The 17,465-nt window shown below is 37.1% G+C and overlaps 2 protein-coding genes across 2 annotated transcripts in view; one reads left to right on the forward strand and one right to left on the reverse strand.

Moving 5' to 3' along the window:
• The window catches only part of LRP8 (LDL receptor related protein 8), a 230,906-nt gene that overhangs the window by 201,464 nt on the left and 11,977 nt on the right, over positions 1–17,465 (forward strand). The window contains exons 6-13 of the mRNA XM_081949607.1: positions 2,704–2,826; positions 3,156–3,278; positions 8,529–8,648; positions 9,028–9,153; positions 10,526–10,697; positions 14,452–14,679; positions 15,333–15,451; positions 16,767–16,906. Coding sequence (XP_081805733.1) covers positions 2,704–2,826; positions 3,156–3,278; positions 8,529–8,648; positions 9,028–9,153; positions 10,526–10,697; positions 14,452–14,679; positions 15,333–15,451; positions 16,767–16,906 — 1,151 coding nt within the window. The remainder of the gene's footprint in view (positions 1–2,703; positions 2,827–3,155; positions 3,279–8,528; positions 8,649–9,027; positions 9,154–10,525; positions 10,698–14,451; positions 14,680–15,332; positions 15,452–16,766; positions 16,907–17,465) is intronic.
• Positions 1–17,465, reverse strand: part of CPT2 (carnitine palmitoyltransferase 2) — a 116,074-nt gene that overhangs the window by 37,648 nt on the left and 60,961 nt on the right. The gene's annotated exons all lie outside the window — the stretch shown is intronic.

The raw sequence follows: 17,465 nt of genomic DNA on the forward strand, positions 1-17,465 counted from the left end.
TCTACCTGTAGAACTGATGTAGTAAACAGTTTAATGGTTAGGTTCTACAAAGGCATCAGAAGTCGAGCTTGATTCAAAGGAGATTTTATCATTACCGTTACCCTTATGTAGATTATAGGGCACGATCATGACTTTTGCTTATTGTGATGTTATAAGCAAAGTGTCATAACTGGAAGTCATCTTTTACATTTGGGCCCTCAGGCCTGTCACAGTTGCTACTTTGGAAAAATGGGAGGGGGGACTATATGGCGTATGGGTGATATATAGTTAAAATAACATTCTTTTCTCAGAGAGTCAAGGCCATCTTGCCCTGCAGCTGCGATGAGGTGACTGGGAGGCATCTCTAGTTTTGGATGGTGCCTGATTGGATGATGCAATGGACATGGGGTGCTGGGCAGGGACTTGAACTTTCTTTTAGGTGGAGAAAACCTGGAAACTGTTAGATTCGGGTTTTTCCAGATGTGCCAATATGACATCTCTAATAAAATGGAAATTGGAGGAAACTCAAGCCTCGGAGTCTTCTTTTGTTGGGGATATTACTTGGAACCCTGACACAAAGCTCTTCTTTTTTCATTCATCTATATTTTCAACCTATGTATATCTTGTGTTTCCAACTTTATCTACTGCATTCACACTTAGTATTCTAGCATGGTATCAAATACTGTCTACTTTGACTCCGTTTCAGTATGCAATTACTAAGCAGAGGCTTATCTCTGATGTTAATGGCTTTCCATGAACCAGACAAATAGTTTGCTAATATTATGTTAGAAGAATCTCATGGATAAGTGAAGCCAATATTGGTTCCGTGAATTCCAAAGTTTTATTTTCTAATTACCTAGACTGCTTGTTTTTCATTAAATGAGCTCAACCCCTTGAAGTTTAATGATGTTAAAATGATTTAAATTGAAGTGAGCTACAACTTGGCAGTTGGTATTTCACCTGAAACCCAAGGAGAAAAGAACAATTCCTGAATTTACCATTCAGCACAATGTCTAGTTTAATGCTTCTTGTTGCACTTCACTAACTATATATTTAAAAAATCTCCCCGTAGGAGACATACAGAAGGTTCTTTCTCAGAGGTGCTGACATGCTACGTAAAATCCTTGCTACAGATGTACTTTTTAACTTGCACAGTGATCTGTGAATAGACTTCTATATGTTTACTCTTTGGGAGGCCTTTTTGTGATTAGAAATCACAAAAAGAATAATAGCATTGTGTAAATATTCTGCTTGCCAAATCATGGTTCACTGTAGTGATTTTGAATGCCTGTAATTTACAGTCTAATTGATTGTATTTGTTCCTCAGTATCTTTATTTTATCTTCTATACTTGCTGGATACATGGTAGTCTCTTCTTCTTGTGTCCAGGATGTTGAAGCACCATAATTTCTGTTCCTCATGACAGTAAAATTGCTGAGAAGATTCTGTCACAATCCTCTTGGATCATCTGAATTAGTGCCTGTGTCATATTCCTTGAGCTACTCTTTGGCAGCAATTTTCTGTCCTTTAAAATAAGGATACTCCAAGTGAAAATACATGATTTCAGGGAGGCATTTTTGCTCTACTTCTGCAGCTGTTGTCGGCATTGACACTCAGCTATATGATATGTTTTGTGCTTTCTAAAAAAAAAGCTTTGGGCGGGTCTAAAAATTGTTAGAAAGCAGCAATATAGATCGGCTAACAATAGCCATTTATTGTTCAAGAGTTGGATACGGGGATTAAATAAAGTTAAGATCACTTTTGAGTCAAGCTGCTGGTTTAAAGAAGGCAGACATGTAATTTTCTTAGCAATAATACAGAAATGGTATTACTCTTCTAGAGGACATTTTGCTTTCCAGTTATTAATGGATTCCTGAGATTTTTCTGTGAAGTCCCAACTATATACTAGCCAAGACCAATCCTGTTTACCTTTTTAAGATCAGGCAATGTTAAATGGGACTTAAGTGTCAAATTTTTAAACATCAAGATGTAATTTTTACCTCTTTCCTCGCTATCTGCCTTAATTGTTTCTTAATTGCTGTGAGTCAATTATTATTTCTGGAAACCTACCATTATGTACTTCCAGGTGTTTTCCTTCATAAATGGATGTAATTTTTTTCTTTTTATTCTTGTTCTGAAATAATTTAATAATTTGTTGTTATTATTTTATAATACTATAATATTTCAACCTATTAACGTTTCAATTTAATGCTTTAGCTAATAGCCTTTTCACTAATGTCTATAAAGTATAAGTTATAAAAGAATGAAACATCTGCAATGAAATTACAATATTATTCTCGTTCACAAAAAAGTGGTTTGGGATGAAAAAGAAGAACTGGGAGCAGAAAACTTCTAGTTGTTAAGAAAATATTCCCAATATACACAACGAAGCGTGGATGTTAAACCATGGATTTAAATCCGTATTTAGCCATGATAGCTGACTTATTGTTAAGAACAAACCACATGAAAATGAAAACAGACAATATTCTTCCAACTCTTTTGTGCCATGCTGAATTGAGAAATGATTCCAGACTCCAATTTATTTATTCATCTGTCAAATTCATACGAGCGCCCATTGCATGGAAAGTGACTCTGGGCAGCATGTAACCAATGAAGGACTGTTGGATACCTCAGAACTTTAGAATTACTGACAATTTAGAAACTCTGTAAAAAGAACGCAACAAGTGATCATGGTTCTTTTTTTTTTTCAATTTTTTTTTTTAAGCCCTGGTGACCTGCAGCCCTGATGAATTCCAGTGTGGTGATGGGACCTGTATCCATGGAGCTAAACAGTGCAACAAAGTGCACGATTGCCCTGACAACAGCGATGAAGCTGGCTGCCTTAATGGTAGATATACTAGGTGTGATCAGTCTGCTGGCATGGGGTGTGGTAGACAGCACTGTTAAAAATGCTTAGATGCCAAAGAATCCTTCATTCCCAAGAAACAAACCCACTCTTCATCTTAATATGCTGTACTGTTCAGCATATTCCAGCAGTGAGGCCTCATCAAGAGATACTTTTTGTCTTTAGCAGGCTTTGTTCTAATCCATCACATCTAAATATCCTGCTGCTTAACCATATCTCATTTTTTTTCCTAATTACATTCATAAATGCATCTTCATTTTCATGTACCTAATCTAACTTCAGCTGCTTTTCCTTCCTTGCCTGAATAACAGAGGCGGCGTGCGAGAGTCCCACCAAATTTCAGTGTAAAAGTGGAGAATGCATAGAGGAAGTCAAAGTGTGCGATTCACACAGGGACTGCAGGGACCGGTCCGATGAGCCTCTAAAAGTTTGTGGTACAGTACCTTCTTATTTCTTCCTCCATTTTTAACAAATCTCTTCCATGCTCATGCGATTAGCACTACCACAAGAGGACCATCAACCACTGTTACCATTCTTCTTTAGTTCTTCTGCTTACCTTGTCTTTGTGACTCGTCGATGAGGGAAATGGAACTAAGATTTTATTTTTAGTTTCTAGAATCTTAGATTCTTAGGATTTTAGCTTTTGCATATTCCAGGTGATGCTTTGCACGATCTTAAATGTAATGAATCCTGCATGGGCTGATTGCAAGATTTAATTGCATCACAGATCAGAAAATTCTCAGTATTCTGGTCTCCTGCTGATGCTAATTATTATTTTTGGTGGGTCTTGTGAATTGCAAAGAAGGTTTATGTGCTTAATCAAGGGAGACAATTTCTTTTATCATCTGTCCTTTAAAAATGCATGTTGAAAAATTGACACATAGGCCCACTTCAGGAATGGAGAAATGGGTCCATGACTGCTCTGCTCTTGCTCATAGAAATCACACATGTATAGCAATAGCACTTAGACTTATATACTGCTTCATAGTGCTTTACAGCCCTCTCTAAGCAGTTTACAGAGTCAGCATAGTGGCCCCAACAATCTGGGTCCTCATTTTACCCACCTCAGAGGCATTTATACAGAGACTCTAAGGGGCATCCAAGGCAGGCATCTATGTTAATAAGCAGTCATGTGGCCTTAACTATGTACATCAACATCAGGAAACCCACCTGTCTTTGACATCAAAAGAAAAGGATAGCATTTTTCATAAGTTATTGAATGGGGCCATGAAAAACACACCATTAGTAGGAATTTCCATCATCAGATTTTGAGTTGATCCAGTATGTTCCTAAGGAGGAAAGTAACATTCATGGAAAAGCTGCAGATGATACTGTTCCATGAAAGAAAACTGTGGGGCAGTTCCTTCATTCAAATGATTTTTAATAACATTTAATAAAGTTAATAAATTTTAATATTTTATTGCTTTTAATAGCTTTTTGCTTTTAAAATAAGAGAAAAAGCAAAAAACAAAAAAACAAAAGGAGCATTACAATATGTGTGTGTGTGTGTGTGTGTGTGTATTTCTAATACACTTATATGACTATCATCCCTTTTTTAACCTACTGAATTTTCTATAAATGAAGCCCATATTTTCTTATATTTATCCATACAAAGTCTCTGTCTATAGGCAATCTGCTCCTGGGTCAATAAAAGCCCTACAAGTAATACAATAATAGACTGAGAAAAGTCATTAAAGCATGTCATTTGAGTATACATGATTTGGAGGCTTATTCTAAAAAACCAGATTCCTAATTACATAATTAAAGAAACTTGAACTAAATAATATCTATCAACATTTTTCCCATCTGACATGCTTTTTTATTGATGCTGGGTCATTAATTGATGCAATGTATTATTTTACTGTATAAGAAGTATAAGATCTCATTCCTGTAAGATGAAATACATTCATTTAGCTGATATGAATATAATGAAACTGTTGGTCCTGATTAATATGTTCTTGATCATTAAAAATATCTAAGTCTGTTCTTTTGGTTCTGTTCTCAGTTGAAGAGGATATATTTAATTCATCTGATTTTTAACACAGCAGCTTTTTATATTGCTGGAGTTTTATTGCCTGTTATTTTATGGCATTTTAGAAGTTCTTATAATTTCCATAACATCAGTAATGAAGAGATGTATCAAATTATACAGTACCTTGGTTATATTTTGTATCTTTTTATTGTATGCCCACATTGCATGCACATGTTGCATGACTGACTTTTTAGGCTAATTATAAGATTTACCCTAGTATAGGCGTGCATAACCTATGTGCTTTCAAAAGTTTTAGGACTACAATTCCCACTGTCCACAATTCTTTGCGAGTTGTGGTTGAAGATTTCAACATCTTTTGGAAGCATATATTCTTTCAAATAGATAGGTGTGAACGGAATAAATTTGAAGAAGCTGAAATTAAATCTAAGCGAAGCTTGATCCTGGAAAACCAGTGGCCGAGGTCACAAATTATTTTTATCAAGTTTAGTGTACGTTGAAAGAGAGTGATCTTGGTTTTGCATCACAATTTCAAGACAACCCCTCTATGGTTAGGCTGCCTTTGAGAGAATTTCAAAAATTGAACTACTTTTGACGTGGAAGACTATAGTTTTAGGATTAAAATGGTTGCCTGGGTTCCATTTTGTTTGTGAGTAAAATTCACTATGGAATATTTTAACTTATGTCTTCATGATCTTAGACAGAGATGCCCAGTTTTAATGACCCTCTAGATAGACATGGCCTCTCCCAAAATTATGCTTATGTTTTAGTTTTTAATCTGAAAGAAGGGAAGGTTATTGAAGCATGTGATGTACGGCTGATCATATTGATTAATTAATTTAGTTATTCTGCTTAAATGCAATCCAATTGACAATTTTGTCCCTGTGTCTGTCAAACCATTAAAAGACCAAATGAGGCCTTCTGGTTTAGGACTTGGATGCTTTAAAAACTATTTTGTTCCCCATGAGTCTCTTTGGATGTTAGGATCCCTATACATAACTCTAAAGTGCATGTCTCTTCATCTGATGCAAATATAGTCCTCCCACTCCTACACTGAATTTCTACTTTAAATTTACATGTAAAGATAAATATTGTGGGCCTAGAAAGAAGAAGTAAATGGTGTGAACTAGAAATGGCAGATGTTCAAGGAATTTTGTGACTAAGGTCTTGAGACAGAGATGGAATTCCAATGCTTCCTTTTCATTCCTGTGTAGTAAACCAGAAATCCTTTCAATTAAATATCAGCAGGGAGAAGCATTGGAATTAGAAGCTAAGCAGAGATATGCCTGGTTAATACTTGGATGGGCGATTTCACGATGTTCTAGTACAGTTCTGCACGATAGACTGGGAAGCTAAAGGCAATGGTCAAGTATATCCATTTTGCTAGTGAAAAAACCAACACAGAAATGTGTTAAATGTTAAGGGAAACTAACTTTTTCCAGTGTTGGAGTGAAAATTGGTTAAAACGTACATTTGATAATGAAACCATTTACCTCAAGGCAGCTGCCTGGAGACATGCTAATCACAGACTTTTATGGTAGCTATTGCATCTATTGGGGCAATAAATATACATTTCTTTAAAATATAGTGATTTGCTGAACCTACCCTATTTGCTGAAGCTATATGCCTCTCACTACCACCGTTTTCACAGACACAGTACACTTTCAATGCACGGCCCATTCACCCTCTGGGTTTGTAGTAAAACAATTAGGAAACTTGGCATTCTAGACTAGGGAGAACGACTTGGCTTTCCGATGCCAGGAAATTGGTCTGAAAGTTATTCTTCTTTACTGTTGAGTTTATCTTCCATGTGATTACAGTATTTAACTATAATTTATTACTGTATGCTGCTTAGAACCCATTGGCATGAAGTGGCATGGAAATGTAAAACAGATATACTTACCAATTAAAATGGAAGATGAGTTACAGTCTCGTTTGGCATAATTGGCTTGTGATGTACTGTGTAAGCACAGGATCAATCTGAATTGTAAACAGTAGCCCAAATGCTCCACCATGTTTTTAACTCAGCAATAAACCTACCGCTGCTAATAACATTGTGAGTTGTAGCTTTCTGTTCAGAATTGGGGAATTTGCCTCAAAACATGGTGGACGTTTTCCCAGTGCAGCACATTCTACCGGTTAATTTTTTTTTTTTTTTGGCTCATCGTCTTTTGCCATTAAACGAAAGAATCGAAGGAACTGCATCATCCGTTTTTCTCCTGAGTTGCATATCTGGGCTAGTCCAACAAATCTTCATAACCCAGTTTCTTACATATTTAATTGCCCAGCAAATCTCACAATACAAGAAAAACATTTTTGTCCCTCACTTTGGATAGGTTAATTGGAAAGACAAGTGAATGGTTGTTTCGAGAATTGAAATGACTTCCTTCAACCCCTTTGGCAATTTACAGTTGCCAGGGTAAATTGGACGGCATTTTCAATTTTAGTGTCTGCCATTGGGGAACTAATGATCAGGACTCTGCCCATACAAATTTCCAGGTGTGTGTATGATTATTACAGGCAAGGGTGTTCTTTTATTCAAATGAAATATATTGCAAATGTTTGGGGGACCATTTGGTCTTAGGATAGGATAAGATAGAATAGAACAGAACAGAATAGAATTCTTTATTGGACAAGTGTGATTGGACACACAAGGAATTTGTCTTTGGTGTATATGCTCTTACTGTACATAAAAAGACAAGTATTGGTGAACAATAGATAGGAATGGACATGTGGATTCCAGTGGGTTGATTTTTTTTTCCTTTTCAGGAAGCATTATTATATTTATAACTTTAGCATAGTAACAAAGAGCAGGATGGGGAAAAAAAGTCTCAGATCATCAGATTTAAGGATAATAGAACCAAGATAGATTCACTCTTGATTTTTTTTTCTTTATAATGGTGCATTTACAGTTCCACTGGATTTTAGGAAAAAATACAAACTTCCTCCCAACATTAACTGTACTGGCGATGTATGCTTTGAAGCTTTGATATTTTTCTTTTACTCTATAATCACATTTGCAATTCTACTTTTTACGTCTCTTATAGATTAGTATATATAAAAACAGATTCTTTAAACAAATATCTAACCCCTTACTAGAATAGCCTTTGCCAATGTGATGACTTCTAGATGTGAAGGAATACAGTTCTTATAGTTGCCACCTGTTGGTAATGCTGGTTGTAAATTCTAGTAAAATGAAACTTAATATATCTAGAAGACATCCAGTTGATAAATGTTGAGCCAGAAGCAGTTGACATTTCTGGATTCTTATTGCTTGCTTATTTTATAGTGCAACCTTTTGCATATAGTCCTGATCCATTAGAAGAACATTCTTGCCAAATTATTCTGTTTGCCCATTTAGGATCTTAAATATGGGCTTGGCATATAACTACTGGATGACTTTTACTTAGCTCATTCATTACTTAACATCTTTCTCCCACAGTTGTGTCTGTGAAGTGATAGCAAACAATACAAACGAGCACTTTTGAGTTCAGATACAAATTAAACCAAAATTGCATGAGTAAGTCATCTTAAGAAAGCTAAGATCACTGCTTCTTAGAAGAAAAAAAGGTTTTCATGTCTATTTAAATAAACCTTTTAGTGGTTTCTGGGAATATCTGAAACCATTTGACACTTTAAAATGTCAACCTTATGCACAGAACTCAATTTAATCTAAATAATGTTACTCTTCTAGATGTGAATGAATGTGCCCTGAACAATGGTGGTTGCTCCCATATTTGCAAGGACTTGAAGATTGGCTATGAATGTGAATGTCCTCCTGGATACACGCTTATGGACAAGAAAACGTGTGGAGGTAAGTTGCATAGAAACAGAACTAGTGGTGGGATCCTACCTGTTTAACAACCGGTTTGGTGATTGCGCTCATGTGCAGTTTTGAGAAGACTTATCATCTGTGTTACTGCTGGAGGGAAAACAGGGAGACACGGCAATCCGCTCTGCCACGCAACTCAGCTGAGAAGATAAAGATCAGTAAAGCGCAGGGACAGGCGAGCCCACTTGATCATCGGAGCGAACGAGTTCGCTCATCAGAGCTACCAGTTCCCCCCAACCAGTAGAATCCCACTCCTGAGCAGAACCCACCAATATGTCTTTGCAGACTGACATACTTGCTGATGTCCCATGATCTGATTTCTTAATGTCAAATTACCAATTATTCTAAACTCTCCTTCTAGATATAGATGAATGTGAGAATCCAGATGCGTGTAGCCAGATCTGCATTAACTACAAGGGGGACTATAAATGTGAATGTTATGATGGTTATGAGATGGACACCCTGTCTAAAAACTGCAAAGCCATAGGTAAGAAGATGCTTGATTCCATTCGATGTGGATCTCATCAACTATTTATAAATGTCCATCTTCCTTGCCTATAGTAACTTCTACTTTATCAAGTTTAAGCCTTGGCTGGTTCATCCCATCCATCGCAAAAATTCCACAGCTTCCTGGGCTGAATGTCATTTGTATTTTGCCATTTTGAGTCCAACCTTCCAGATAACTTCCCCTGTTTTCAGATAGTTGTTAAAAGCGCAGGGGACAACATGGAACTTTGCAGCATCATTTCATTTCCCTGGCGTGGAACAAAGATCTTCTGGCCTCAATTTTTTGATAATCTTTTTTTAAACTGCCTTTTGCTATTATCTTTTTTCTTTCTTTTTCTTTTTAATTGACTAAATATGAAAAAGAGAAAAAGTCACAAAATTGTAAAGGTAGACAAAAAGTAGAATTTTCTGATACAGTGATCCAGAAAAGGACTGGATTAATAATAACATAGTGCCTTCTGTGCCCAATCTAGAATGTCATAATTTTTTTTCAAGACCCAAAAGAATTCATGAGGTTTCACTCCTTCCACAACACACATATTCCTGTTCCTTGTTTAAATCACCAAGGCAAAACAAAACTCTGATACCTTTCTATGCTGCAGACAACATCCATTATGCCTTCAACTCTGCTTTTTTTTAATGTTACTGCTCTTCACAAAATGCCAGAATGGAGAGAGCAAGGAAAGAAAACAAATAGGGTTGGGAGTGGCAGACTTAGTTTCTTTTATCTTCTAATTTTGGTTATGGTTATTTTCTTCAGTATCTGTTTAATATTGGACAGGGCTTAAACCATCATGAGGGGCAAATGCCTCTGCTAATGGAATCTATCTCATAAACAATAATATCCTAATAAGAACTTGCTTCTCTTTTTTGTCTTTTAAAAATCAGTATTTTAAGAAGCATAGCACGCCAATTGTGAAAGCTGGATTTCAGAACCTCTTTCTTTGGAGAAGTGCTAAAGGAGAATGCTTCTAAACTGATCGATCAAAGTGAGCTAGCCATTTTAAAAAATGTAATTTATAGGAAAAGGGTATATTTTCCATGATCATATATTTATGTTTATACATTGGTCTGTTTAAAAATATAGATATGTGCTGAATACCCTCAACTTTCTTCCTCTTCGGTGCACAGTTGTGAGAGTGACTCTTTCATTCTCCCAATGAGAAAGAAGGAAGGTGTAAATCATTAGTCAATTAGAGCAGTGTGCCCAGGAAATGATGATCAGGACTGCCACCACTGCCAATCCTTTTTATTCTAAAAGTAGTTTTGATATTCTTCCAAAGCTGGCTTTTTAAAAGCTATGCTATATCCTAAATTGCTTATAAAGCTATGATTTGCGGATTCCTTGGCAGGAAAGAGCCCATACCTTGTTTTCACAAACCGCCACGAAGTACGCAAGATTGACCTGGTGAAAAAGGATTACTCTCGCATCATCCCCATGCTGAAGAATGTGGTTGCTTTGGATGTGGAAGTGGCAACAAACAGGATATACTGGTGTGATTTATTCTACAGGAAGATATACAGGTGCGGGATATCTCCGACTGCCCATTTCACCCTCCATCTTTCCAGCAAGAAAATCAAGCTCATGTCTGTGACAACTTTAGTGCAGGGGTGGGCAACTATGTCCCCTTTATGACCTGTGGACTTGAACTTCCTGAAATCCTGGCTAGGTCAGGAATTCTGGGAGTTGAAGTTCACTGGTCATAAAGGAGACTTAGTTGCCCACCTCTGGCTTAGTGGCATCAGAACTATGTCTGTTAACAATGTGCATCTTTGGAGCCTACAGTCCTGACGCATGTGCCAAAACAGTACCATATCTGATTAGGAGTGGGCTAACGTTGATTTGTGCAACAAAGCTGATTGTCCCTTTTCTGCACTCAGGTCTAAATTGCTATCCCTACCCATCCCACCCACCCACCCACCCCCACAACACATTCCTGTGTTGTCAGGAATGGTTCTTTCTGGTTTTGAGTAACTGTCAAAGATGAGTTTCCCGAGGACCAAATTCTGGGAAAGGTGATTCCAAAGATCAGGAACTTCTTATAGAGCAGGATTTCCCAACCTTGGCAACTTTAGGTCATGAGGACTTCAACTCCCAGAATTCTTCAGCCAGCCATTCCCTGTGTTGGTTGGGGAAATTCTGTGAGTTGGAAGTCCATGTGTTTTAAAGTTGTCAACATTGGGAAACTCTATTATAGAAGAAGTTAAAGTTTTACTTTGTTTTTTAAGGTCATCACCTGTTGATTAAAATCAAGCAGCTGGTTAGGAATTCATCAAATCTTGAAAAGCAAAGTAAGCAGAAAGTGAGAGAAAATATTTTGGTAAGCTTCTTTGAGCCTTGCAAAACGGAGAAAAGCAGGGTATGCCCATTCATATCTGAGCCTTATTTAATGTGGCACTTCTACAGCTTGCTGATAGCAGAAATCTGTCAAGTTTAAGATTTGAGCTTCTGTTATTTTCTTCATAGCTGCTAACTGTGACAGGTTTGTCTTGAGACTTTGAGCTCTGGTACAGTAGGCAGTTATTTTAAAAAATAAGAATAATCAGGGCCAATTTGTGTACTTGTGTGAAAATTGAATCAGAAGGGAAAAGGTCTGTCTCTGATTTAGTCCATTGGCAGGAAAAGGAGAGGGGAATTGCTGTAGGTAGAATCTGGGTCCCTGCTGGAAAAACAAATGCTCACCAGCTGGAAGAGAGTCCTTACAATGAGGAGCTTTGTCCATCTCTGGTCTGAATGCAATTCTCACAAAATAAATTGGGAAATTGTATGTTACTGGAACTTTTTCCTGCAAATCGGTGTGACCTTGATTTTCAAGTCATTATATTTAGAATTTCCCATTTAAGACATAATGGGAAAAAGTGGGCTTTAAGTTGAATGACCACACCAGAAAAACATTCATTCTTGTTTCAATTAAGAGCAAATTAAACCACGTTAGCGGTATCCACACTCGGTGCTCTTACACATGGTCCTGCACTAATTTGCATCCATGCCAGACACTCTTACACAGCTAATTCACATGCAAAATGTCACTGTCTTAGTTAGGAAGAGAAGAGCGCCACCTACTGCATTCTCAGAAATACTGAAAAGCTTGGGACAAATGAAAAGTACTAGAGATTGTTTATAGCTCAGAAGCCGCCGTGTTAAACCTCTTATGAGCCAGAAGGGAATCATGCACTGAATAAATGGAAGCTAGTCACAGCCAAAGAAGCAAAAGTTTTTGTCAAGTTGATGAAACTTGTGCTCTGTTATATTATGACGCAATGAAAAATGAGACAGGGTTTCCATTAGCATGCACATTTTATCGTTGCCTCTTCTTATTCCCTCTCCCTCACACTTGTAATAGGGATCAAAATATTTAATGAACTATTTTTGCTCACAGTATCTTTCCTCTTGCATTTTCATTCCTCAATGTTCCCAGACTCTCTGAGGAGGAGAGCAAGAATATCCCAGCAGTGTCCCCCACATCTGCTGATTCTTTTTCAGAAGTACTTCACTCTTTCTCAGTTTACTAGAAAGTTTGTTAGCTGTGCATCTACCAAGTGATGGCCTTGCATTTACTCCACTTTCTTCCCATTGAAGAATTATTCTGTGGTGAATGACACAGGGAGAAAGTTTACGTTCTTTCCCAGATTCCCCATAAAATAAATTAACTTCAAATGCATCCTTTAGTGTTACAGAGAATCCATTCAATAGAATTCTGTTGTACCTAGTTCTAAGGAAACGTTTTCCAATCACATTACTTAGCTGTTGATCCACAAAACAAAAATTGCTTCTGCTGATCTGAAAAGCAGCCAGTCCAAGATTAGGAAAATAAAGAGGACCTTTACAATCCAGTAGAAGGGTAATTCTGGATGACTTAGGATCTGAACATTATGTGGCCTACGTTTTCCTGGCAAATACTGGACTTATTTTTTCACACAACAAAGACAATGTTGAACATACAAAAAAGGTCAATTACTTTAGTTTACTGAATTAATTGACCAGATCAAGATACGGTCATCAAATATACAAGCACTGTGTTTGATATTTACACTCAGACTAGGTAGTATTTGCTGTTATAATTCTGTGCTTTTGATACTTATCAGTACTGATATTTTAAAAATGCATACATATACATTAAATGTGAAGAGTGAGCCTTTTTCATGGAATTATATTATTAGAAGGGAGTGTGCAGGCAATGAACCTAAATTAAAACTTAAAACCCTGCCATGTTCAGGCCATTCTTAAACCAAGAAGTCCATTATCTTTCAGGACAATTAGTTCCATTGTCCAACTGCTCTTTTCATTAAGCATTCAACTGGAATTTGTCCTTTTATAATTTATTATTTTGTATCTTGTCATCTGAAACAACAGAATCTTGGCTTTCTTCTGCGTCACAGGTATAGGAAAGTCCCTGTTGCAAGTCCCTCTTACTCTCTCTTCTCAAAGCTAAATTTATCCTCTTTGGAGGACTTAGTCAGTAACTCCCTAATCATCCTTACATCTTTCTTTGAACTTTGTTCAGGTCTTCTGAACCCTTCCTAAAGTGTAATGCTGAGAACTGGACACCATACTTGAGATGGGAGATTGACCAAAGCAAAATTGAATGGAATTTTATTTCTCATCAGTTGGAAACTATAATTCTTTTCCATCACCTATAATTTCATTTACCTGCTTTGCGGCCATCTCATGCTGCCAACTCATATTCACTTAGCAATCATAATTTGAGCTTCTTTTTCACAAGTACTATTGCCAAGGCATGTAATCCCCATCCTATACCTTTGCATCTGCATGACTTAAGCCTTGTTTACCTATTCTTCTTCGTGTGAGTAACAATTGTGTGAGGGGGAGAGCAGAGTCTAGTTAGCCGATCCATAAAGTGTATCCGCTTTTGTTAACCCACTCTTGCAAACATCTAAACAAAATGTTAGGTCCTATAGACTACCTGCATTATTTTGAACCTGATTGAAAACCTGCGCACAGACCAGACTTTGCACTCTTGAAGTTTCTATGATGTGATAGTAATAGACATCAAGCTCCACAAAGGAAACAGCATGTTTTTACTACAATTAAATTGCACTGCCAAATCTGGTTTTGCTTATTGCACCGTTCAGAACAGGGATATATAAGTATGCAGAGCACTCTTGTCAAGAAAATTAATGTAGGATTGTATACCTTGTTTTCTCCTCATTTTGTTTGCTTTACCTCCTTGTGAGGGCATCCTTTCTTATACCATTATCCCCCCTCCCCTTTGCCCTTTGCAGAGTTACATAAATAATTTGAGTCTCCCCTCTATAGTGCCTACATAGATAAGGCCAGTGACACAGCTGAGCAGATGGTTCTGATAGACAGCCAGTTACACTCTCCGGAAGGTCTGGCAATGGATTGGGTCCACAAGAACATTTATTGGACGGATTCAGGAAACAAGACCATTTCTGTAGCCACAGCTGACGGGCATAAGAAGAGGACACTTTTCAGTACTAACTTAAGTGAACCCAGAGCTATTGCGGTGGATCCCATACGGGGGTAGGTATGAAAGATTACTCTGCTATGTATTAACTGAATTTACTAATTTTTCAGCCTTGATTCTTATAGTTCTCACACCGCAGCAATCAGTGTAATTAGAGTTTATTTTACGGATGGTACATTAGCAATCATAGTTTTTGTAGATTAGGATTTTAAAGTGAGACAATACCAACGAAATGCATATTATCCGTTCTACTGCTTATTGTATGTTCCTACTGCATCAGATGTGCTTTTGTATCCTTTCTACTTTCAGAATTTAAATTGGGCTATTCCAGTCCGATTCTGATGGAGCTGCAAAAAATTAATAAAAATGCTATATAACAGGGATTCTTGTTCTTAGGTGTATTTATTCTAACTCAGCCTTGTAGCCTGAAACACATGAAATGATAAGATTGTGATGTTGGGCAGTCACAGTGGATTTTCTGCTTCCGCAATAACCAAGGCATTGGGATTCATAAGAACCACCTGATGTATGGTCTTTCTTAGTAAAAGTTAAATAGTATTACCCTTTACAGAATTTGATCACCTTGGTACATTCTTATTGAATGAAGCAATCATGCATAGTTACTTCAAACAACATTGTACTTGGAAATCTGAAGGAAAACTACTTTTCAAGTAGCATGCCATCTTCTTTGTCTATTCTTTTTTTGTAGATACATGTATTGGTCTGACTGGGGAGACATAGCAAAAATTGAGAAATCTGGCTTGAACGGTATGGATCGGCAAGTGCTCGTGACAGACAACATCGAATGGCCCAATGGAATCACACTAGGTATGTTGGAAAACTGGAACCAGGTCCTTCTTAATTTTCAAAATATTGTAATCTACAAATAAAATATGATTTTTTTTCATATTGAGTCTGAGCATTGATTAATCCTGCTTCATTTTGTTTATACTGTTTACCATAAGCAATTTACCATATCCCTACACATGATTGCCTGAATTTGAAGGTAGCTCCTTTTGCCTACAAAAGATATACAGTTCTACAGCCCATTGTCCCTTCCTACAGTCTTGGGTTTGGTTTGGTTTGGTTTTCAAATTCGAAGTTTCTTCTTCTTCTTTTAACTGAAAAAAAGATTTAATGCTGTTATTGGGATCAGAAAAGAATGAGAGACAAACACAATCTCTGCCATTTTTCAATGAAAATTACTTCCCTGCTATTTGCCCTCTTACTGGTTTCCCTGCTTTGAAAGAGGAAGATAGCTTTGAGAAAGTGGGGGGGGGAGGGAAAATATACTCTCTACCTTTCTTTCCCTGCATAATTTGACATTTCCTACCAATTAAGGAGGAAGGAGGGGGGTTCAGACTGACAAAATCAGCATTTCGATGCAAGTCCTCCCCTTTAATGCATGCCCCATGACAACACCCTGAAGTGTCACAGACCACAAAGCTTTTATTTTCATTATCATCTCAGTATTGCTCGGAGTCAGGCTGCATGCAAATGTTAATAATAACAGCAGCAAGATCCTGTGAATGCTACTGACCCCTCCACTTTCAATTAAAAGAAAAAGAGATTATTCATTCCTCTGAAATGTGTTGATTGCTACATCATGTTTTTGGAATCAGGTCTGCAAATAAGGTAGTATGTTAATCCCATACATTATCTTCTCAAATTAATTATGCAAAGAACTGATCCCCTACTACTACAAGTTAATGTGATTATTTAAAAAAAGAACACCAACTGCTAATATTAGTGTTCATGGAGAACTCAAGTAGTTGGACTATTACTGTGGCTTCTCAGATATCTTCTTCATGCATCTATGTAGCATCTCTGCAGTGAGTCTGAATCTATGCTGAAAACAAGCACAGGAAATATTCTTCCTGAAGGAGAAAGTCTCACTTCATGATTGTTCCAGTGACCTCAGTCTGGATCATACATTGTGATCATATTTTAAATATATATTATCTGTCGTTCTTAACTAACCTTTTTTTCTTCTTCTCCCTGAATTGTTTTCATAAAATGACTGAGTTTTCCAGGATTCTAACGTAGTAAATATATATATATATATATACAGCAAAAATGCATACACATGGACAAAGATCAAACACAGGGATATAATCCTACCTTTGATATGTTTGCTCCTCAGATTTGCTGAATCAACGTCTCTACTGGGTTGATTCCAAGTTGCACTTGCTTTCAAGTATAGATTTCAACGGGAGCAACCGGAAAGTTCTCATCTCTTCTGTGGACAACCTGAGCCACCCATTTGGACTGGCTGTGTTTGAGGTAAAAAAAATATATATCATGGAATTATAGGCCTGAATTGTATGTCTATTTAGTTGCTGATTCTGACCTTCTTGGCTTTGTTGCTTTCAGTGGGAGGCACTTTAAACATCAAAGGGGATGTATCTGAATGCATTAGAATTTCTGTTCAGTTCAACAGGTGATATATGCAAAGAGGTTGCCTTACATGAATGCATTTTCTTAGATCAGCAAGATAGCATGTTATGTAGGTAAGAGAGGAAAGGGAAAGAAGTAGAGAAATTTCCTCTACTTTGCAGTGTTGCTTTTCTCCCTGTATACTTTCTTCTTCCACTGGCAAAAACGTGAAAAATCACACAAACATGATTTTAAACAGCACTTATATTGTAACATCTAATTTTGTTTGCTTGCTTGTTTTGTGGAGCCATTTTTTCACTTAATGACTTTCAAAGCCAAACGCCAACTTAAATTACTATCGCATAGATCAGAATCTCCATGGAGAGGATCACATAACTCACACGCAAGCTTTGTGGGGGGGAAACATTAGGGGGGACGTGCAGATCCATCCCTCTGTGAAGCGGCT

Source organism: Natrix helvetica (genome assembly GCF_964273705.1).
Source record: "Natrix helvetica genome assembly, chromosome: 3".
Lineage (NCBI taxonomy): Eukaryota > Metazoa > Chordata > Lepidosauria > Squamata > Natricidae > Natrix > Natrix helvetica.